This window comes from Filicampus tigris, chromosome 10, assembly GCF_054856515.1.
Source record: "Filicampus tigris isolate MCC_2025a chromosome 10, RoL_Ftig_1.0, whole genome shotgun sequence".
NCBI lineage: Eukaryota > Metazoa > Chordata > Actinopteri > Syngnathiformes > Syngnathidae > Filicampus > Filicampus tigris.
In genome coordinates, this window is record NC_141226.1 from 9,968,835 (window position 1) to 9,992,313 (window position 23,479).

The following is a 23,479-nucleotide window of genomic DNA, read 5'->3' on the forward strand; positions in this document are numbered from 1 at the left end:
CTGTTTAGATTTGGGTGTCGTTTTGACCATTACAAAATCCCCCAGACACATGTGGAAAATATTCCGGGTTGAACGCTTTAGCCAGAATTCTGAAAAGGTATGTTTGGCAAAAACACAACACTGCTCATCAGAACACGAAACCTTCAGTGAAGCATGGTGATGGCAACATCAAGTTATGGGGCTGTTTTCTTCATCTGGAGCAGGCGCCTGCGACAAGGTGGAGGGAATTACCAACAGTTCAAAATAGCAGTCACTGTTAGCACAAAACCTTCAGGCTCAGAAAAAGTTAGAAAAAGCTGACTAGAACATTATTACACTTTATTTGAGGTTAATCAGAGGCACTTTAAATGGTGGCAGGTGTGCTGATTCCCATTTAACATGAGTTTGAGTGTGCCCACTGAACTTCACAATGTCATGGAATTTTAACTTGAGCTGCAAGAGTGGGTTTAATTTTTCCCTTTCATTTCATACGCTCTGTCTTATTACTGACATTGCCAATGTAGGTTAATTAAATATGACAGACCTCAGATAATATGAGCTAATCCATGCTGAAACAAGAATACAAGCTTACCCTCACAGTTTCAACCACAGACCATTTCATTTAAAAGGTGGCAGAGGGTAAAATCATATATTTTTAGATGATGGGTTAATTAGCCACGATTACTTGGCAAATTATGGTGAGTGAGAAAAATCTGTCAGTATCCTTTAGCTAAAGCAATATGTGAAGAAGAGGAAAAGCGCAGACTGCCATAAATATCGAATACGTCACATGTCATGTTGTAAATGGATCATAGAGTCAGTAAGGGTTTAAGCCCCCTGAGTGGATGAAACTGGGGCAATGCTTCCAACTTTTCCAACAGGTCAGGGGGTTAAACTTCACACTCACAAGTCACTGTACGAGGTCCTCCTAGTTACTACGATGAGAAAATCCCTGAATTCTCATTGGAGCTCCATTGCGAATTAATGGCTTATAGGTGCAAGTCATATGTTGGCAAACATGTCGTCGAGCGGGAGACTGAGCTGAGGTGCAGACGACGACAACCCAGAAGTGTCTGATGCTATTTTCTCCACTTGCTACGAGATGTTTGATTTGCGAGAGGCATGAGCCTTAAACCTTGGGAGGGATTAGCGTGGCCTGATGAGCAAGTAAAGGTTAAGATGGCCAGAGCATCTTGTACTTATTCCAAACCTGCTCCACTAGATGCTCTTTACAAGGTCTGATTCCATCCTTTTAATGACTCAAGCTGTCCACTAAAGGAGCTGGGGAGTGGTTACCAGTGACAAACAAAATCAATGTTAAAAAAAAAAAATCAATATTTAATCAGCCTGTTTTTTATTGAAGAAAAAAAATGGAAGATTAAAATCCATGCGTTCATTTTGGATTCATGTTTGATAGATTTTCTTCATTGAATAATTGGTTTATTTATTTATTATTATTATTGATGTGAATAGTATGAATGAGTCTATAGTGTTGGCTATGAGAAAACCCAGGTTCAAATCCCATGTTTTTGGGGTGAGTAGCTTTAATGTGAACTTGGCTTTGGACCAGAGTGAGGCCAGTAGACACCTCGAGCTAATAGTGTAAGCAATGCTGCTTTCCAGAGAACTACTGCCCTGGAACAACATGAATCAATCAATATACAGTATGTTGTATATCAATATTAAAGAGGGAATTCCTAATCACAAACCTGGTGATGTTTTTTGATATTCGTCCACTGCATAAATTAATTGGAGAAAATGTTTTTCAAAAAGGTCTGCCAAAAAAATACACACTAATTGAAGTCACAAGTCATTTACTTTCACCTGGATGCTTATGAGGTTGGACCTTGAAATTTCCAAGTTGGATATTTGCTCCTTCCCAGCAGGCTGGAATGTAGCTAAATACCTCTCTGACAGTAGCAATCAAATCTGAGCATTATCGTCATAAAGGGATTTAATACAGCTTAATGGGGCAACAATACAAACTGTCATACCAAAGCCTCTTGTCTTGATAAGACAGACTTAGGCAATATTAAGTTACTGGAAAAATGCTTCAGTGGATAGCTAAAAAGATGTTGGGTCACATCATTGACATCACACGATTGCAAGTGTTTCATTTTGAATAAGCTATTTTATTTCTTTTTTGTCAGTCTACATGTTTCAAATATCTTTTGCTGAAAGTATTATAACACTGCAACATTGATGCTAGTTTCATTAGCCCATCAGCGACTGGTTTTAGGTTTTGCAATGTGAGTTAGCATTAAAGTAGACGATTTTCACAAGACAAAGTTATACAATGCGTAATTCTCTTTGTTTCATGTTTAGTTTGACAATAAACTTCAACTGGGAGTGGCAATAACAGTAAGAGGCAAGCACTGCTGCTTGTTGTGATGTCAGCTAAGATGAGTTTGCTGGCACCATCTAGCACTGGTCTCAAATTATAGCTCGCAAGTCAAAGAAAAAAATGGCGGGGCTACGGCTCACGTCGCAAAAAAAAACTTAAGTCGGGTCACTCATAAGTCGAAGTATCACTGTATGCAGAATTTCTAATGTAGTCAAATTTTAACAATCAGCATCCATCCATTTTCATAGTTTGAATGTACATTTTGTTAATTTGGCTTTTTTCCTGTAGTACTAGAGTGGTTCTACTACTACTACTCAGGGGCGGAGCCAGAACGTGGCTAATGGGTGGGCCTGGAAAAATCAGGGTGGGCCTTAATATTTCTCTCACTGAGCATAATCCTCCTGTCCCGACACATCATAAATTCAAATACAATGACAAACCGAATAACATGAAGTTCAGATATTCCTTAGACAACCACAATTATGACATTCTTAATATTCAATTAAAAAAACACACAAATAATTTCATAATTTACTAAAAATGTAAAAGTATGTATTTTTTCCATTACTCTCACCCTCACAGTCTGTCAATTTGGGTGGCTCTGTGCACACAAAGGCCCACCCGTGGCTCCGCCCCTGCTACTACTAAAAATATTCCAATTCTGATCAGATACAGCCAATAATCATTCACACCTATGTCCAATTTAGTCTGTAATTAACCAAACTATACTACATTTATGTTTCTGGACCGTGCGAAGCCACACAAGCACACCAAGAACACACGTTTTTACTCTGCCACAATGCTGCTCAGGCACTTCAATCACACATGAAAAGGCTGGAGCCCCAAAGGTTCTTTCTGACTTGATAGTCACACCAGTTGCTAAATTAAATCCAATATGTTTCAGTGAAAGCTGCACAGCTGATTCTGTGATCCACAAGACCTAAATGTTGCCAGGCACAGAGAATCCACTTCACTCCACAGACGAATGAATGACTGCGCCCCCTAGAGTACTGTTTCTCCCACTGACCCATAATCCTATCAGCACTAACAGTTGTTCTGTGCCTTCTAGGGACTCAAATCATGATGTTACTCAAAGTGGTCAATAAGCGGAAAGTACAGCAATGTAACCCTCTCTTTTTTGCAACTTTGGTCTGACCTATTGATTTACATCGAGTAAGCAATACAGTACTCTGCAGTACTGTACATTACATACTGTATCTTAAATGATACCATAATTTAGGATAATGTAATGAACTGAATAGTTTTTGCACCGTGGTTTCGTGTTTTAATTCACTAGGCCTTCTCTTGATGTGTGCTTCTTGGCTACAAGAGTATGGGGAGAGATTTGTGTTAAAATGATTCACACAATACTGTATATCTACAAAATACACGTTTTTCAGATTCACAAAAATGCCCGCAACATATACATGTGCTTTTTGATGTTGTGTGTGAATTGATCATGACTTATCGTTTATAAATATTCCATGCTGCTTGTGAATTGTTGAAGGTATGCTTGTGAAATGAACCATGAACTAGTTTAGTTTAGGAAAGGTGAACTTATTTAAAATGTGGAATTATGAACTATAAACTGAACTAGTTCATTTCAAAATTTGTGAACTGAACTTTGAACGAGTTTACATAGAAAATGAACTTTGCCAACACTGGAGGTGAACCTTGAGTTTGTGCACTGTATAATGCATAACTACTAACGTGAGTGGCCGCTATCTTTGTGGACTTTTCGGAAAAAAAAAAAAAAAAAAAACACGGAACACTCAATTCAAATGCTGTTAAAATCCTCCATAGCAAATAAGGAGACGAACAAAAAAATTTATTTATAAAGTACATGACCTATTTGACAACTCACACTGCGCTTCCCATGAATAATGTTCCTTTTGCGCTATTTGTTGCGTTTTTGGGGCAAGTGATGCTTTTTGAAATGGCACGGTAATATTGACATGTCGACTTGGAGAACCTCTCGGAATTTTGGACCATAGCAGCTTATTGGGGGATATTTTTAACAGAAACTTGTCAGCCAGTCGAGTTCTCCAAGTTGCAGATAAAAAGAAATGTTGAGATATAATCAAATGGTGCTGTTTTACTCAAATTTGAAGGCGTTTTTTGAACCAGATTTTCAATAGGCAATATCACACAAAAATGTTCCCCATTAAGGCCATTTTTTCAACACAAAAAAACAAAATTTCTGCAGAATCTATCTTCACATTTCTTGTACTCAGGTTGAAGTGACCATTTCAACCAGACTTAGCATTTGTCATACTGTAATTTCGAGGAACTCTTGTTACATTGCAAGTAGTATAACCATAACTGAAAAAACACCAATATGTGTGTTTGTCTATCTTCTTGTTAGTTTGAAGGCGATTATTTCCTGGTTTATGGAGTTTTATTGACAGCTGTGAGGTGCCATTGCACAATTGCAGGGGCTGGGTGGTTTCTATTGATGCCATAAAGCCTCAGATGCGCTCCTCCCGTTGCAAATACTCACTGTGGGGAGGTATTCTTTAGATATTTATTTTATTAGCCAGTTAGCACCACTTATAGTAAAATAATGTAGCAAAAATGTGTGTCATCCGTGTATTAGTCAAAGTTTATTTGGTGTTAATATTCAAATGGCACACTGGATAATAATCTCTTCGCAGCAAACGCTGCAATGGGAACACATAAATGAAATGATGGAAGTAACTTATATGAGTGGCGATCAATATAATACAACAGACAATTTTTTTAGGTGCTCTCATCCTTCCATTGTGTCTTCCACCTCAGCGACTGGTTTTAGGTCAGAACAAGATGTCTCTGACCTCTTCTCGGGTGTCAGCTCAGCCTTCTCCTCTTCGGCTCTCAGCCGGCGGCGGCTGATGAGCTTCTGCAGCTGTAGCTTGTTGGTGAAGAAGATGTTACGCCAACCGACTTCTCGCGCAAGGGGAGGAACCTCAGGAGAAACTGTTTTGCAGTACCGCCGAACTGCCTGCTCCCAGAACTCCTCTGAGCCACATAACTAACAAACAGAGTTGAAAAGTACAGTACAATACTGGAAATTCAAAAACTCCAATCAAAAGCTTAAAATACCACTCCCGCACACTTTGAAATGTATTCAAAAACACCTTTTCAACAAACTGTATAAATATTTCATAACAAAAAAAAATTACATTAAACATATTAATCTGCATAAAAAAGGGATTGCAATAGGTGAATAGCTGGGGATTACTGTACCTGTATTTCTATTTCTATCCGTCTGTATTTATTAGATGATTGTGGACAAGTAAGAAAATGTTCTTTTGTTGAGCAACAAGGTGTATTTTTATCTTTGTGCATTGGGAGTACAGTACTCACCTGCCTGAACCTACGCGAAGTTCGTCCAAGTTGACCCACATCTTCTATCTCCAGATAGTTGACGATCTGCAGAAGTAAGGAGTCAGGGAGACGTGCCAGGTAATCAAAATGGCCTTGGCATAGAGCCTTGGTGTACTGCAACGCACTATAGCCAAAGATCGTGCGGAGCTCATCTGCAATTAAGAAGACATTTCAAGACAAATGACTTTAAATAGACAATAAAGACTAGGTGGACATTATAGCCACTTAGATTGTGTCTACAGGTGCTATAAATAACGATATTCTTATATTATTACGCATTCTCTGATATATCAATGTTCCACCATTTATCCTGTTCAAGATCGCAGGTGATCTTGAATCTAATCTAGAATATAAGAATTTCTGTAGGACAGTTCTGTTTGAGGGCAATTAACACAACACAGACTGTTAATTCCTCAAACTGTATAAAGTCCTTACTTTGTAGTCTGCTGTCATCCAGGAAGTCCTCATGTGACATTATCAGTTGACCTGGCTTTGAAAGCCTGTATACAGCTCGGGGAGATATCATCCACCATCTCCAAATCACCTGTGTGCATGAGAAGGATTATACAGTGATTGCCAACCAATGTGTGTTGCAGTTTATTTACTACAAAAAATGTATCTTTTGTTGTCTATTTATGCCAGCGACATGTAGAGACAGGCAGAACTAATGTTCTTCCATTTGATGGCAGAGGCACGTTTAACCAGTCATTCAGAAAGTAGAAACATTTCTCTGTATAATTTAACTGGCCCAGATTTCACGCAAGTAGATTTGTGAGTAAACTGAGATGATCTCATCATTATTTCAGTACTTTTTGTGGCATTTCTATTTTGTGGAGATTTTTCTGATGTAAATTGTGTGCCTTAACTGGAACGGCAAGGTCAATTCCTTTGTTTTTGTTGTGTACTGAAGACATTTGGATTTCAGCGCAAAAGATGAACATGAGAAAAAAAGGTCCAGAATTCCATCTTTTAATTCATGGTAGTTAAATTGAGACGTGTTGAACAAAAGTATTGGAATAGACGTTATTAAATGAATTTAATGTGAATAACATATCATATTTGGTGGCAACCATGGCATAAAAATTACTTGTGATAACTGCATCAAGCCTGCGACCCGTTAACCCCACCAGAGTGTTGCATTCTTCATTTGAAATGCTTTCACAGGCCTTTGATACAGCCTCTTTCAGTTCAAGCAGGTTTAAGCGATCAATCTAAAAGGCTACACCTGAGCAACTAGAAACACCCATCAGACATGTTCCAATACTTTTGCTCAATTGAAAAGTGTGAGGGTTCAAACAAAAGCTGCTCTGCCCCGAGTTGTTTTTTCACTCATCTAGTGATGTAAATCCCATGAAATAAATGCTGCAATTCTGAGTTTTCGACTCATATTCATCATTGATCAACAACATTCATCAACTCAGCCTTCAGTATACAACAAATTCAAAGGATTTTACCTTGCCATTCCACTCCTTTTGGGGGGACTGTAAGTCCCTCAATGACGTTATTATTATAGAAATAATGAGCGTCACTTTTGCCTGATGCTGTCAACATGTTATTAATCAGGTACCCATAGTATGGCGTGGTGTGCAATTGCACTGCATCACAATGAGAGACATTTGGGTAATATTTTAATAGTTATGAAAGGCTCAATCAAACGCAGTGCATTTCAACACCACAATTAGAAACATATTGCATTACTGCAAAGGAGTTCATAAAAAAGACCATTATTATCAGGTTTATTAATACGACAACAGGAGCTAGTAAACGAGCATGGCTACAGTTAACGGCTAACGGTAATTTGCATTCGGCGCTCAGAGTGAATGAAAACAACAGCAAAAGTCAGAAAACAAGGATACACCAGGGTTTTGACAATTGCCACTAAAGTGCGTGTACTTACGTCTTCCTTGCTAACGACACAGTTGTAGTAGTTTTTATTTGTTGAGGGACCCCGTCCAGAGACTTCAAACAGCGGGTCTGTCAATAGGGACGCCATGACAGTTATTTCCGTTGCCATAGTAACCCCGCTCAACGTGTAATGCACAGTACAGTATATACGTATCACTAACTTCATATGATGTTTACATAAAGTACAATTAACAAAAACCGATCCAAATATTTTATCAGATCACATCAAATGTTTTTGATCCAGGCGAGAAATTTTAAAGTAAAAAGTTGCCTACTTTCCGAGGGCAGACCTTATTTATAAACAAACAAAAAACAGAGACCATGTCTACCGCTAAATGTCAAAGAATTGCCCATTTTTAAGAGAAATGTAGCATTATTTATAGAATAAATGTAATGTTATGAAAATTTGTATTTCTTAATAACTACTCCAAAGTGCCATAGAAATTAAACAAACAAAAAAAAGCGTCATACTTGCGAGAAAAAAATGTTATGGTAACAAAAATCAATTTCTTTTGGGAGAAAATAGTTGGTAATGTGATAGGAATATGGTATTTTTCCAAAGGAAAAAAAAAGATGAATCTTTACAAGAACAAAGTGTAGTTTGTTGGAATAAAAAGTCATAATCTTAAATGCAATTTTGTGAAAATAAATAAAAAAATTAAACAAGGGAACAAAGTCACATTTTAACATGCCAATTTCAAAAATACTTATAAGGTTATTCCTTTTATTGTGGAAAAGACGAAATTCTTTGAAAAATATAAAGGATGGTATTCTCTGAAAAAAAAAAACACCTTTGGGTCTAGAAAAATATGACAACCCCTGGTACAGTTGACTCTTGGTGAAATAACCATACGGATGCAGTATTTAAAAATCTTTTAATTTATTTATACATATATTTATATATGTACACATTGACTTAGCTATTCTTGTAAAGACAAGAAACACATGAAATTTGTTAGTCACGAGCGGCACAATTGAGACCCTAATACATGTCCAGAGTCAAAGCAAACCAACAATAAAATAAGGCCTAAATCGAGCGCAAACTCAGACCTAAATGCAGTCGGTCCCACGTTGAGGAAGCTCACATTAATGTGGTTCACACGCTCTGAACATTGGAGACCTGCTCATCTGACATCCACCAACAATGAGAGGTTATTTGGATCATTTTGCACACTTGATCGAAATGTTCTAGATGCTTTACTGCATTTGTGCTCATGTCCACTTACACTACATAAAAGATCTGGCCTTGGTTTCCAACTGATGACCTTTGGTTCTACAATTTTCGCTATCGGCAATACAGTATGCCAGCCAACCTGCACGGATTTATACAATTTTTGCAAGCTCCTTTTGGTTATAGGCAAGTGTAACTCTGGTTGTGAAGGCTATTCATGGACAATTTGGGCCAAAGTGCCAGTTTAGTAGCATTCATGCTAACATAAAGACAAATCCCTTTTTGAAATGAAATACCTGCATTTCCATGGTTGGGTCAAACCCAGGTCACGGATGGTAAATTGTAAACCCTCACTTAAAATAGTGTGTAGTGATTTTTACACAAGGTGTGGCTACTCACCTTTGTCAACACGGTCCTCGTTATACATCATACGTAAATATGATTACAAATGATGATATGCACATAGCGTACAGGCATAAACAAATAATAAAAAACAATGTACTGTATATAATCAAAACAGTTTCACCCTAACAGTCCGTTAGTCTTCAATAAAGTCCTTTGTTCTCCTTCATAGTGTAAACTTTGTGTGGAAAGAAATGTAGTGCCACTAATAGCGTGACTGAACGGTGTGTTGACTAATGTGCTGCATGCTGCCCTCTGGTGATGAGGACTGGGGGTTGTGCTACAGGAACGGGTTGGTTGAGGTACCACCTGAAGGGAAGGGCCCGGTGGGGGCTCCCGCCTGGAATGACAAGAGAGGTCACAGGAATGAGCAGAGGGGGCAAAAGTACTGACGTTTTGTATTTATTTAAGAAGACGTACAGACACTGTTCTCATATTTTGCAAACTCTTCTACAGTATGTCGCACAGTTTCCCTCCCGGCCCGTCTCACTATAATTTGTACAGCATTTTCTATACACTTGCTGCAACGATTACAACGGTAACTTGAGACGATGCATGCTCACCATGAAGGGGTTATTGGACACGCCAGGACCAGCCATGGGCTGACCGAACGGCGTCATGGAGGGCTTGTTTGGACCATAGGCAGGGAAGGCAGGGCCTTGGGATAAAAGACAAAAAGGAACCTTCAACTTTATAAAAATTAACAAATAATTGCTTTATAAGGAGCTAGTTAATTAGACTGTTAAGGAGAAGTGAGAGGGGACCAAACCCCAGCATGCCAAATTGCTTTCAAGAGTTTGCTGAGCCTTAAATGGGAAGTCAAGTTAAAAAATGTCTTGGCAATAATATGTTTTATGTGGCCCAACTAGTCTATTCCGATTAATATTGCGTTTGTGAAATATGAATTAAGCAGCAATATCCACCTAGCAAGGTAAGATAGATTTCTCTTCACTGGAATAACAAGACCATTGTTGTAGCCATTTTGCCACTTGCCGTCATGTGAAAATGGCATCAAACTGCCGAAGAGCTCATTTTAAAAAATGCTTTATATACAGCATATTTGGGGGTTGGCAAACCAATTCAAACAAACTCAAAAAAACTTACCATACTCCCCAATTTAGCTTTGGGCTAATCAAAAATCTGACATCCCTACATTATTATTATTTTATTTTAAAGAACAAAAGGCAGAAGTCGTACTTTTTCCAATTGTTTTTTTCATTGACACTAACCTAACATTTCACCATTCTCATCCATCTAATTTATTATTATCATCGTCATATTAATCCGTAGATTACGGTTGAATCTCCACAGGATATCCTCGACTTTATCAATATCTGCAACATATTTTTATACACTAACACTACAACATGGGAACAAAAACGTCACAGAACAACTTTATGATAGGGGGGAAAAAAAAGACAAATTAAATTTAAATAGGAAGAATATAAGAAAAGGAACATATAACGAAAATAAAGATGAACTGTTGCAACATACTGTACCTGATCCAACTTTCTCATATTTTCACAAACACACGGTTGCAGTCTTAAAAATATTTAATATTAATATTTAATTTGGTTGATGCCTCTCTATTAACCAGGTCATGAATATTATGGTTGAAACTTAAAAATTCCAATGGCATTTAGCTATACATGTGGTAGTTATGTTTAATTGGCGCTAGAATTATGAGGGGGTCCTTGAAAAAAAAAATCTCCCCCGTAAGAGGCCCCTGGACCCACAAAATTTGAGAACCCTTGATATAAATAAAAACATTCAATGAACTGACAACCTCAAATCACAGCACAGTAGGTGCCACTGACAAGCTGTGACTTTTAGTTCCCTGCATGCAGAAGCGCCAATTTCCAAGGCAAATGGCCATCATGCTCAGACAATCATAACGCCTGAGAAATGCGTGCAAAGAAAATCACTGGCAGGTGCTGCGTGGGTAAAAAGGTGGTACAAGGACACAGGGATGCGGGAGGCCACTAACCATTGGACTGAGGGTGGTAGGCCCCAGGTTGAGAGTAAGGGATGGGGGCCTGGCCAGGGAATTGCTGCTGGAAGTTTCCGCTGAAACTGGTCGGGAGGCAGTATGAAGAGGAATTCCCAAAGCCAGCGGGCATGCTCATAGAGCCAGTACCAAATGAGGCGGCTACAACACATATACGCAACAAAAACACAACACAAGGAGGAAACAGTTCTAAGAACACAGGCAATTATCTAAGCTTACTTCAACATCCAACTCAGGGGTGGGCAAACGTTTGTGCTCAAGAGCTACATTTGTTGAAAATTAAAATGGACAGATGCACTAGGTCATTCAAATGGGGGATGAAAAAGAAAATGCGAAAGTGTGTATGGAAATAAAATACTGTATTTCAGTAAGGAAATTTTAATCTTTTTTTTTCCTTCATTTTATGATAAATTCTATTACTGTATTATAACTTAATGAATAATGAAAACAAAGAACTGCATTTTAATCTACCAGTTTTACAGGACATGTGACATTAAGTTAAAATACACTCACACGTATATATACACGTACGTGTGCATACATACATACACACGTACATATACATACATGCACATGTGTATATGTAGGGGTGTATGTGTGTGTGTATATATATATATATATATATATATATACATACATACATACACATATATACATACATACATACATACACACATATATACATACATACATACACACATATATACATACATACATACACACACACATATATATATACATATATATACACACACACACATAAACATACATAGTATTTTCCAGACTATAAGTCGCGCTTTTTCCCATAGTTTGGCCGGGGGTGCGACTTGTGTGTGTATTAACACATTATTACCTGTATATCATTCCACATGTTATTTTAACCCACATAACGATAAATCCTAAAAGCTATTAAAATGCATGAATAATTTAATGGTTAAAATCTAATTAGTGTGTTAAATAGGTAATTAAAATAGTATGATAAAAAGACAATTTGACTGTCTATCAATCCATCTATACAAAATAGTGTACTGTTCCTTTAAAAGGCGCCGTGCCTGGCCATGGTCTTGCATCATCAGCCAGCCACACACACACGCACGCACGAGAGCGGAGGAGAGAACAGATAATTACGACCGAATACAAAAATACTTTTGGAGACTTGGAAACATTCTACATGGTTGACGATAAATAAAAGACTTATCGAATCGCTCCACGACCGTTTTGGTGAGTTTAAAGTTCTTACCGTAACTTTCTTGTAATGCTACATGTGTGGATGTTAGCTAAATGTTGCCATCGTAGCTAGGTAGCAACGATGTGTAAGCGCACAATTTTATTAATTTGATTTATATGGACACATTTTTTTGCGTTAAGCGACAGAGACAAATTGGATTTAGGGGGCCTGGTGAAGTTATTTTTTCATGAGATAATTTTATTCATTATTCATATTGATTCATGTAAATGCTCAGTGGGACGGATTAAAGAAGTGGGCGGTATGTGTTACATACTTTGTCCAGCCCTGACCGAACCCCAACTAAGTAAGTACCACACAAGGAAAAGATGTCCATGTGTGCTAAAAAAAAACATGCACACACCTGTAGCTGGAGCTCTGCCATTGGCCTGGAAAGGGTTGGTGGCCATCTCTGAGGCAACAGCCACAGCAACGAAGGGATTTGTGGAAGGGACGCCTAAATGGAAGGGTCAGTTTTAAAAAAAAACAAGTCTTGAACCAACATGTGTGGTCTGCTCTGAATAATGGTCCTCATAGGTTAAAAATGCAAATTGAAATATTCACATATTTGAATTCTACAGCTGATTCTCCTTAAATTCATATATAATATGTCTTCGCTGTCCTGTGAAAAACACGTCCAATTTTGGAAAAATATTTAATTTTCATGTCAATGCGATGTCTATAACGCAGAAACATCATTGATGTACAAAAAAAAGAAAATTGAAAAAAATGGACATAAGTGTTTTTCACAGGACAGCGATGATATGGAAGCACCTCAAAACTTGCCAATGTTTCAGCAATTTTAATGTTGCCAGGTTGAAATGCTTAGTTTTGGGAAAAACATGTTTTAAGTTTTTATACAACCATCTTCCAAAAGTCCAAAGCAACCAGTACTTTAGGAACAAGACATTGACCCCAAACTTTCCGGAAAGACCACTGGAAAGTTAATTCCAATACCAGGTCAGGACATCATCTGAGATTTTAACTCTTTAAAAGCGGAGGAAGTCTGACCTCTCATCAGATGGAATTGGCCAAAAATGGTGATTCAGCCTCAACCAAAAAAACAACTTCCAAGGTCTCATTGAGCTCACAATTCATCCTGAGACATCCTCAGCCAAAGTTTGGTTGTTTACTGTTGCTACTTTTGGCATTTTTTTTTTTTTTTATGAGGGCAGATTACAACATTGGGAAATATATTTTAAGAGTTTTGTGTCAATCAACAGGGTTGGTTATTTGCCATTTGGTGTGGCCTGTGACAAGAAAGTTTATTGATATTTTATATGCTCTCAAATACATTTGGCCACAAAGAAAATAAAAACGTTTTAATGGTTCGACACGTTTTTTAAGCAACACATCAACACTATACATACTGTCCGGTATTTACAAGTCACTCCAAATATGCGCTGCGAGCACTGTTGGGCTGGAGAGACGAACTATGGAAGGACCAATTATGATGTTCTTTTCAACTGCAACTTTAATAGTGCTCATACTTGATTTTAATTCCATCCCACTTAAAACAGAATAAAGTGGGTATTCGTGGTGACAGACAGTTCGTAACGCGTCAATAACGTGGCGCATCATCTGTAGCGGGCGTTGCATGAAATAATGACATTGAGAAGTCGGGATGTCCTGATGCGATCATTATCTGTAACTAACCAACATACAGACTCTTTAGCTAGAGAAGGTCACATATTACAAAACTAAAACTATTATTTTCACTTTGAAAAGTATCACTATGATACGAGTCACCTCCAAAGCCGGGCTGCATGCTGGGTAGAACAGGTGCATTCTGGGCTGGAGATGAGCCAAGCACTGGACCAAACAAATTCCTGTCATGACAAGCCTGTGTTATTGCATTACAGCCATTTAATATTCCTGTTGCTCACATAATGAAAAAAAAAGTGTGAGTGTACTATAAGTCTACTAGTCTCTCTTACCCTTGTACATTGCTGCCTGCAGAGGAGCTTAGCTTGTTGTCCAACTCAGCCAGAGCAGCGTAGCGATCCTCTGTGCAGCTCCCGCTTTGGGACTGGATGGGGAGAGCGCTTGATCTGGACGGAATTGGCACGCCTCCTCCTGTTTAATTATTAATTCTATATAAGCCTTATGTTAAATTTTCTGGCATGCCATATTTTATAGTTAGGTAGAAGCTTTAACACTAGCCGGGTGTCCATGGAAGCATGTATTCCGATTAGAAAGGATCCGAATGACCAACCGGAATGGAAAGGCTCCATATAAACACCCCAATCGGAATAAAAAGGCCAAATCCGAATGGAATTTCATTCGGATTCACAGGGGTGGTATATTCCTTTGGCCAATCCGAACGAGCATCATGTAAACAGTTCAATCGGAATAGCCAGGCTGCGCATGCTCTTTCTTGACGGAAATGCGTAGTGACGTTGTTATATATGCACTTTAAAATGGCAACGTCTTACCAGAGCTCGTCTGCGACGCGAGAACTTGTTTTAAAGTACTCCTAACTTGTTTTTATCAAGATGCTGCTTTAATAAAAGTATTAAAACAATCGTGAATACTGTGCTAAATACATGAATGAGCTCCATCTTGATAGATCATGTGATGTTTACTTTGATCTGCGCGTGTCACACGGCTGTAACACGGCTAATCTGATTAACAGAGAGGTGGATCGGAATACATCACGTCACATGTAAACATGTGAATGACAAAAAAGTCTCCATATAAACTCGGCTACTGTCCTCCTAATTGGCTAGGCTGAGTTTACCCTATTTACAGCAGGTATAGGAGCACCGTTTTAGGCCATCGATGACATGTAGGCAAACATGACAGACAATGACTATCGTGGATGCTCCACTAGATTTTTAAACAGCCCTAAAAAAATCTGCCACTGCTATGATGGTGTGGATGAGAAGTCGGACATAGCAAACTGGAGTGAACAAAACTAAATCAAACAGTACGTAATAGAGCCTTATCAAAACTTGAAGGTAGTCAGTAGTGTGAGAGGAAGCATACTGTATTTCCCGCAATCTCACACCGCCGCCTACAACTCTTTTATTTCTGAACTCATTGACTGCCAGACATTTTCAGACCCTCTTTTACCCTAAAGTTTGAAAAAATATATAAATAAATTCCTGGGATTGAATGGCTGGACTGGGAAAAAACACAAATAAATTCATCAATGGGAGTGAATGAATTAAAGGGGGAAGTCAAGTCAAAAATGTTCTTTATGGTGATAGATGATATGTTCTATGCACCCCTACTAGTCTAAACATTAGGGGTGTAACGGTACACGTGGGTGTATTAATACGTTTGGGTATGGCATGTTCGGTTCGGTCCACTTGTGTTCGGTTCGGTCCACTTATTAGCGCGAGCTTACGCACGGGCGCTATTGACTGTTGCATGCGGGAGACGAGAGTGGCGGCACAACAGAGAGAGCCAGAAAAGAGCCAGAGCTCGAATGTCCCCCCCCCCGTACACAAAATATACCGAACCGAAATTTCCAAAAAAACGAACCGAAAAGTGATTTCGCGTACCGTTACACCCCTACTAAACATGGTATTGTAATTAATATTGCATTTGTGGAATATGAATTAAGAAGAAGAATACACCGGTTTTTATCCATCTGAGGGGCATTCTCGGTACATTTTGTCCGTACTGTCACTTGCTGTCGACTGAAAATGACATCAGAGTGCCTAATGGCTCGGGTAACAACCGTCACAGCTCACCTGTTTTCTGGGTTTGGTAATGTGATGTTTGCAACCTGATACCCATTGACCCATACATATGAATATAAGAAATGAAACATAGTGAGATGAGTGAACGTGGAGAAGCTGGTGGAAATGGAAGGGGGAGGGGTACCTGTGGAAAAGGACTTTGAGGGGGGTGACGTGCTCAGATGGGATGGAATTGCAGTGTTTCCAAATGCATCGAAGTTGGCAAAGTTGCTGTCTGTATTACCCTGAGTTGCTGCTGCCAACAACAAGGGAAAATTGGATGATGAAAGGGTAATGTAATGAAATGATGACAGGATGTACATTAATCAGAGTAACACAGGTGGTTGTTTCTTTTTACCTGATTGACTTGGAAAATGTGCAAAGTTGGCAAAGTTGGTGGAGGTGACAGCCTGGGCAGGTGGGGCAGCAAAGATGTCACCACCCAAGTCCGACAGCAGATCAAATTTTTTCTCTTGCGCTGTGATGTGAGCCTGGGAGCGCCCTAATGCTGGGGACTGGACATAAGGCACAAAAAGGTCAAAAGACTTTTTCCCCAAATCCTACTTCTAAAGAGATCGTGGGTAGGTTTCAATGTGCATTTGCTTACTTGACGAAGTGGGGTCTTGTTGAGCTGTAAGGTCTTGAGAGGCTGCACTTCCGGGGTACTGCCAGTGCTGCTGGCTGAGGAGCCAGACACAGATGCCTGGACACTTACGACTGACCTTGCCTGTTCTGGAGGCACATACCTTCAAATGCAGGGCAAATTAAAAAAAATGAATGAAGATTTTGAATTTTCATTCTTATGACAGAAGATGAACACTGGAGTATAAATGCAGTAATCGGAGATTCAAGCAGTGGCCTTCTGTGCTGGCCTAAACACTAACCTACATTTACAACCTAAATTCAGTACAGTACAGTACTGGCTGCAAACAACTAAATCACTGTTTCATATGTAAACAAGTCAAAACAATAACTGAACAACATATTATTGTAGACCCCCCACCCCCGCCTAAAAAAAAAACAATTAATTCAGGATACCATCTTTTCTTTTCATATTTTTCCTGGAGGAACTCTTTCACTTTCTGTGGCTCCCGGAAATCTGGAACAACTGACGTCCTGTCATCGTAGAGGCCCAACCAGATGTGTTTACAGACCTATAGCAGGTTGGAGTAGAGGAATGAAGGGGGAGGGAGGAAATGGTGGGGTGTATGGGGTGTTTAGTGGGGGTGTCCGAGAGAGAGGTGAGACAAAGTAGCAGGGGGGGAGGGGATGACGAGAAATGGAGGGCGGGAGGGGGTTGGGGGGGGGGGCAGGGGGAGGGGATGACGAGAAATGGGAGGGGGGGGAGTCAGGAGAAGGAATGCCAATAAAATTGACAAGGCAGATCTAAAAAAGGCCGAAACATTCGACTTCATAATTAAACCCAGAGCATAAAGACTATTCAAAGATGTTTGACAATGTTGCGCGAGTGTGTTACCTCATTGCTGTGTTTCTGTAGGAACTCAATTTCTTGTTGTGTGAAAGTAGTCATAGAAATCGACTTCACTCTGTGTGGGGGGTTCAGCCCTCGTCTGTGGGGAGGGAGAAGTTTTTTGTTAACTAAAATATAAGAGAGGACAGATGTAACCCAAAGTGTGTGTGTGTGTGTGTGTGTGTGTGTATTTGTGTTTGTGTGACAGCCGCGAAGACAAACTACAACCCCAAACAACTGCGGCATGCAATTACTGCCACTGCATTCCTTGAATTCACACCAAAGCTGAATGATCACGAGTAAATCACTTGGAAAGCTGAATGTGTGGAGCCTCAATAGAACCGAGTTGAAATATAATTTGTCAAAGTCATGCCTAGAATGTAACTTTGATACGCAGAGAACATTGAACAGATAAACCGCAAAAATAAACCTCCAATGCACCGCAACACAAAATTACAATAAAAGATGGGCATTTTGAAAACGTATACAAGCCATTGCAACGACTGCTGCAACAGACACGACTGTGGAGATGCTGACATTTTCAACAAACTGGGGTCACCAGTGGATCAATTTTCTCACGAGAAACTATATAACAGAGAAAGGGACAGCACTGACGTTAACCTAAGCAGAGTTTTACAGTACCGGGTATATACCAAACAAACACAGGATGCAAAGAAAATTCCAACAGAGGAATGAATCAGTCTAGTCAGCAGAATTTTCATAGCTAGTTTGGAAAGGATTGTCTACTGTCTGCACCGCACTGAACAGCATCCTCCACAAACTCACAATAAGTTATTCTTCAATTAAATCTACCGTGAGTAGCGAGATCTTTAAAAAAAAACGACAAGGCATGACTGCCACGGACGCCTGGCGAGAGTTCAAAATTGTCAAAACATTTGCCAGTTACAGTGTGGATGAGTAACCTAGTCCGCTGTAGTATAACGGGGTGCACACAACTACACTTTACAGTACGTAACAGGGTGTATCAAAACTTGGAAGCGGTCTGGAGTGTGACAGGAAGCCTATGTATTTCCTGGCACCTTGCATTCACAGAGTACAACTCTAAACCTAAGCCATATGTTTAATTTACTGAAAAATCCCCACATGGAATATATAGCCATTAATGTTGAATGTGTGTATGCGCGTGGAAGAGAGTCCAGAAAGCAACAGAGTGAGAGAGAGAGAGAGAGGTGGGGGATATAAGGGGTTCTTAAAAAACCCGGCTACCTGTAGGCAAGGCCTGAGACAAAATATAAAAAATGTGAGGTAACCCCTCCATCCAAACATGACAGGCCGGGGGGGGAACATACTGGCAACAGTAATAAACTGCAGGGCAAACCGTAGTAGCCTTTGATCCACTGGACTCAACAGCCCAATCATGGCCCATGAGAAAACTGAGCAAGACTTGAATACCGAGAAATAACTCCTCAAAACCCTAAACCACACTGTTTTGGGCAAAAGGATCTGGCGGGGCCACCGGAAACATCGTGTAAACGTCGCCTTTCCTCTCACGCCAGCCGTCGACAGTATAGTTGCCATATGCTTGAGTGTTATGTGGGAGTTGTGTTTTAATTCAGTGGGTTTGAGACAAGAGGGTTATTAACTACATTCGTCATTAAAGTTAGAAGGAGTGCTTATAATTTTGTTGTTTCTAGTTAACGTCATCTTATACTGGTCGTATGGTAATTTATATACATTTTAAATGCTACTTCAAAAACTGGGACGACAATTAGTAAAGGTTTCACACAGGTCTTGAATTCACTTGTGACCAAGCTCGTAATTCAATTTACTCTTATATCAAATCAAATTTTCCCATTGAAATGAAATGAAATGTCAATCATCTGTTCCAACTGTAGTATTACGCATTTTGTTCTTTGGTTGAGAAACCTGTGGGTTCAATTGTTCAATTCAGAATACTTTACTGGTGCCACAAAGCTAATTCGGTTTTAGTTCACATATTTGCTGAACAACAAAATTACGTGAATACTTGAATATGAATACACACATTTTGTGTAAATGCTGGATTTAAAACAAATCACACGCTATTAGTTCTGCTGTTTAATCGGAGGGACATGCAAGGCTATGATTGTCAAAACACACAAGGCCTGTTAAAAAGCAGCTGGGGAGACTTCAGGCTGTGGAGAGTTCCCAGGAGACTGGTGGAGGGGTAGTCAAGAAGCCTGGTGGAAAAACCTGCCAGCGGGAAGGGATTTAAAAACAACACTGGTGGTACTGTACTGGAGAGGTTAGGTCAGAGTCCATGCTGAGCAGAAATTGTGGAAGGATGTGAGAATGCTGGTCAATGCAATTCTGCAGTTCCCTATTCCACCCATAGAATGAGGAAAAGAGATTTGAAGAACATTTCTATAAAGTTCTATAAAGGGCTGCTCGATTAAGAGATTTTGAACCGTAACCGAATTTTCTGGATAAAACGATGTGAAAAATTATTTTTGGTGTATCTAAGCCACCGCAGTTTTCTCTGCATTTCCGCTTCCCCTGACGGGCGCGCAGTACGAAACAATGACAACATCCATGGCTACCGACGATTCTGCTATTTGTTCAGGCAAGTGAGCTTTTAGTTAATAAATCGGGCAAAAATAGATCTGTAGTGTAGTGTGTGCCCCGCATATACAATACAACCCGTGAGCAAGTAACTCAACGTCTGAAAGGCGGCCCTTTTTTTTCTCCTCTACATTGGACCTCTGGTCCAGCCGGACTATGCATCCGTACTTAAGCTTGACAGTGCATTGTATTATTAAGTGACAGTTTTGCACTAATCATTGATTTATGTTTAAATAAGACCAGGGAGAAATGTGAAAGGCTAGTCACTGACTGGTTGGCAAAATGACTTGCTGACAGACTGTTTGGTTTACAGACTTGACTGTCTACCTTCTCTCATGTTGATGATTTCGTTTCAGATGGTATATGCACTTTCTTCTTTCATTATTGGTTTAATTAAGAACAGATCTGAAATCTATTGTGTAAGTAAAATGCTGTTACTCCCAATGGATTGTTCTGTGTTAAATTGTTAAAAAAAAAAAGTTAAATTGACTGGCATTTTGAGTTCAAAGAAAGAAAAATTAAGTTTAAATAATAATAAATAATTTAAAAGACTTTCAAAATACTTCATTTTTCATTATTTTTTATTTTTCAAAGAAATCGTAATCGTAATCGTAAAATCGGGTTTGAGAGAAAATAATCGGGATTTTCTTATTAGGCAAAACCGAACAGTCCTAATGCTATCTATGACCAGACAGTCTTGCTTTCACGATGGGTAATTTTACATTATAGAGTATTAATACTGCCTCTTAAGCATAACGTCGCGAGTCAGTCGGCGGCCGCAAAGTTTGGGGAAATGCTGAAAATTCAGTGTGCATTGACGGCTGAGGAGGGGGAAGTGATAATCATTCACCGAATCAGCAGGCAGAGCCCAGTCTTGTGACACTGTCCGCACCGAAGACGAGCCTTTTCAAACATGGAGTGTCAAGGGGATTCATCGCGAGGCGCGAGTACGCGTCGTTCCTTAGTCTATAAATGGTTTGGGGTTGAGAAGCCCGACATCGGTGGGAATTATATTGTTAGATGTGCCACAATGGTCACCGTGAAGAGCAATTCTGTTGCACCACGAGCCACATGGATTACGAGGAAAACTTGGCGACCGCGAAGGCATGCTAAACAAAAGCTTAAACATGCACACACACTCAGAAAACAGTCGCCGAGTTGAACCAACAAATATAAACGCACGCACGCACACACGCCCAGTACTTTAGCGAGCAAGTCAAACGTGACAGCCTGGATGTTTGGTTAACATTCAGTATATACGCTTGTAGTCCGCATCATTCATAACTAGCCTGTATTCCCGAGGCATGTTCTTGCACAAACTACGACGACTTATTAGTGTGACGCCAGAACAGACCTAAACATGAATCAAGTCACAACCCTACATATGAGTGATGAATGAGTGTAAATTGCAGTTTTGTTATTCAACTTTATTCTGAATACGGTGGCCATTGTAATAGAATGGGTGTTGTCATGACGACGTCTTTTTTTTCTCTCCCTGGATGACACTTCGTCACATGTCACATAAATACATTTCTTCTCATTCTGATTGCTGTAGTAAGCACCTTTTTTCATTCTGATCCCTCTAGTAGTTGGCAGTAGTACACCAGTACTTTACTGCAGCTCAAAATGTCACATCATTATGGAATAACAGCACAGACATTTAAATGACATAAATATTCTCAAAAATCAATGTAAGTCTATACATAATTATTTGTTCTTTATTGTTAATATTGTCATAGAATATCATTATGTTTTGCAGAAGCTGTATTTAGCAATTCAAAAGAGATGTTGCTCACAAACGCTGTCTAGCCACAATTGGTCTGTGAAGCAAGCGCAGATTTTAAATATTTTTTGTAGAATATCCTCAAATTATCGATATCAAGTTTTTTGAAAAAAACTATATTTTTCTTCCCCATATCGCCCACCCCAAGCATTACGCTTCAGTCTGTACTTTTTTTCTCTCAGTCAAGTAAAGGATTTAAATGGGTATTTTTATTTTTACCATTTTCTACACAAGTAGAAAAAAATCAGTAAGACAAAAAAAAAACATTCTTATAGCACATTTCAGAGTGTCTGTTTTATTGAACTTTTAACTCAGTTGATGAGGTTGAATCAGTACCTTTATTGTACACAGATTACAGAAAATATTTTTACTTTTGCACATTTCAGAGTCTTCACTGGGTACTTAAGAAATGGAATCGGTGCTTGCAAGTGCAGTGTACAGTACAGTAGTACTTTCGCCACCCCTGTCAACCACTACGTCGCTTACCATGACCACACCAACAACACTCATGAGACCAATGACCATGTTCCACTCATCCACTTCGACATTTTTCAGCCTGAACGCGCCTTTAAAGACTTCATTCAAAGCTTCATTTCAAGCTTCTACATAGTCGAACACACGACCACGGCCTGGGACTGCTGAACCCGTCTTAGCGTCCAACCTGTCTCGACTTGAGCACTAGCATACGTGCTAACGGAACCGCCAAGTCAGCCACCGGCGGAGCTTCCTAGCGTTCTGCTTCCCTCCCGGCAAACGCCTTGTCCTCACCGAATGTACAACAAAAATGAAAATCGGACTTACAAGATGCCGGAGCAGGTGGTACAGACGAAGGAGCCCACTGTCATATTGACATAGGTCGGGCCGCGCTGATCACAGTCAAAGCATTTCCTATTCGCGGGAAGGCTAGTCATTTCCCGGAGCATCTTCAAATGAGTCTCCTCTTGCTTTCGCTTCGCGCTGGTCGCCATGGTGGAATATACAGGTGGCCGCGGAGGGTGTCTTCGGGGGCCGCGGTGGTCGGCAGCGGGCGGGGAGGAAGGGAGGGAGACGGGCAGCAGGCACCTTGCTGAGAGCTCAGTTCAGGCAGGGCGACTGACAAATTTCTTCTTCTGCGGGCAAAAACACAATAAACCGACCGGCTTCACCAGGCAAAGCGCCACCCGCAGGTCAGAATTATATCACAATGTCAAGTTACAAAAGAACAAAGCTGAAGTGTACTAAATGCTAAATCGGGAGTTCTCAATCTTTTCAGGTCCAGGCACCCTTAAAATTGGTTAACTTTACCAACAATTCCCTCTTACTCCTAACGCTAACTAAACAATTACCTTGAGTTCTTTATACACTTTCCATGTATGCATTCATAAAGTGATTTCAGTTGGGTAAAGACTAATTGCAGATCTGGTTGTGTTAACATTATCCTACCTTCAGCCTGACATTTCTTCGCCCATGTATTATCTTATATTATAATGTACCTCACAAGAGCAGACTGCTCTTACCAAATGATAAAGTGCAAAAAGGAGTTCTGACGGGAAGTGCCTTCTGGCATACGCACGCGCACGCCCACGCCCATGCCC

At 39.8% G+C, this 23,479-nt stretch overlaps 2 protein-coding genes across 3 annotated transcripts; both read right to left on the minus strand.

Moving 5' to 3' along the window:
* Positions 1–4,902: 4,902 nt before the first annotated feature.
* On the minus strand, positions 4,903–7,708 carry fbxo36b (F-box protein 36b). Its single transcript, XM_086043479.1, has 4 exons — positions 7,587–7,708; positions 6,125–6,233; positions 5,669–5,841; positions 4,903–5,333 (listed from the first exon to the last, which is right to left on the minus strand). Exons 1-4 carry the CDS (start codon positions 7,701–7,703, stop codon positions 5,073–5,075), a joined length of 660 nt encoding a protein of 219 aa, XP_085899605.1. The 5' UTR covers positions 7,704–7,708; the 3' UTR covers positions 4,903–5,072.
* A 744-nt stretch (positions 7,709–8,452) lies between these two features.
* Positions 8,453–23,398, minus strand: agfg1b (ArfGAP with FG repeats 1b). 2 transcript variants are annotated; one of them, XM_086043789.1, is made up of 13 exons: positions 23,328–23,398; positions 22,707–23,014; positions 17,567–17,660; positions 17,128–17,243; positions 16,697–16,835; positions 16,448–16,604; positions 16,235–16,342; positions 14,338–14,476; positions 14,150–14,229; positions 12,765–12,857; positions 11,155–11,316; positions 9,731–9,825; positions 8,453–9,507 (listed from the first exon to the last, which is right to left on the minus strand). In XM_086043789.1, exons 2-13 carry the CDS (start codon positions 22,871–22,873, stop codon positions 9,448–9,450), a joined length of 1,410 nt encoding a protein of 469 aa, XP_085899915.1. In that variant the 5' UTR covers positions 22,874–23,014; positions 23,328–23,398; the 3' UTR covers positions 8,453–9,447. The 2 variants fall into 2 exon arrangements, with proteins under 2 accessions (XP_085899915.1, XP_085899914.1); XM_086043788.1 differs by having other exon boundaries at positions 16,235–16,345.
* Positions 23,399–23,479: the final 81 nt, after the last annotated feature.

What these genes read in the sequence shown, in the direction of transcription:
- fbxo36b (XM_086043479.1), bottom strand. Translation starts at nt 7,703, where the DNA reads ATGGCAACGGAAATAACTGTCATGGCGTCCCTATTGACAGACCCGCTG. An exon ending in GGATGACAGCAGACTACAAA is followed by an intron (nt 5,842 to 6,124) that starts GTAAGGACTTTA and finishes TCTTAATTGCAG; the next exon opens with ATGAGCTCCGCACGATCTTT. An exon ending in CTTCGCGTAGGTTCAGGCAG is followed by an intron (nt 5,334 to 5,668) that starts GTGAGTACTGTA and finishes TCTGTTTGTTAG; the next exon opens with TTATGTGGCTCAGAGGAGTT.
- agfg1b (XM_086043788.1), bottom strand. Translation starts at nt 22,873, where the DNA reads ATGGCGACCAGCGCGAAGCGAAAGCAAGAGGAGACTCATTTGAAGATG. An exon ending in TGGCAGAGCTCCAGCTACAG is followed by an intron (nt 11,317 to 12,764) that starts GTGTGTGCATGT and finishes TATGTGTTGTAG; the next exon opens with CCGCCTCATTTGGTACTGGC. An exon ending in CTACCACCCTCAGTCCAATG is followed by an intron (nt 9,826 to 11,154) that starts GTTAGTGGCCTC and finishes TTTTATCCCAAG; the next exon opens with GCCCTGCCTTCCCTGCCTAT.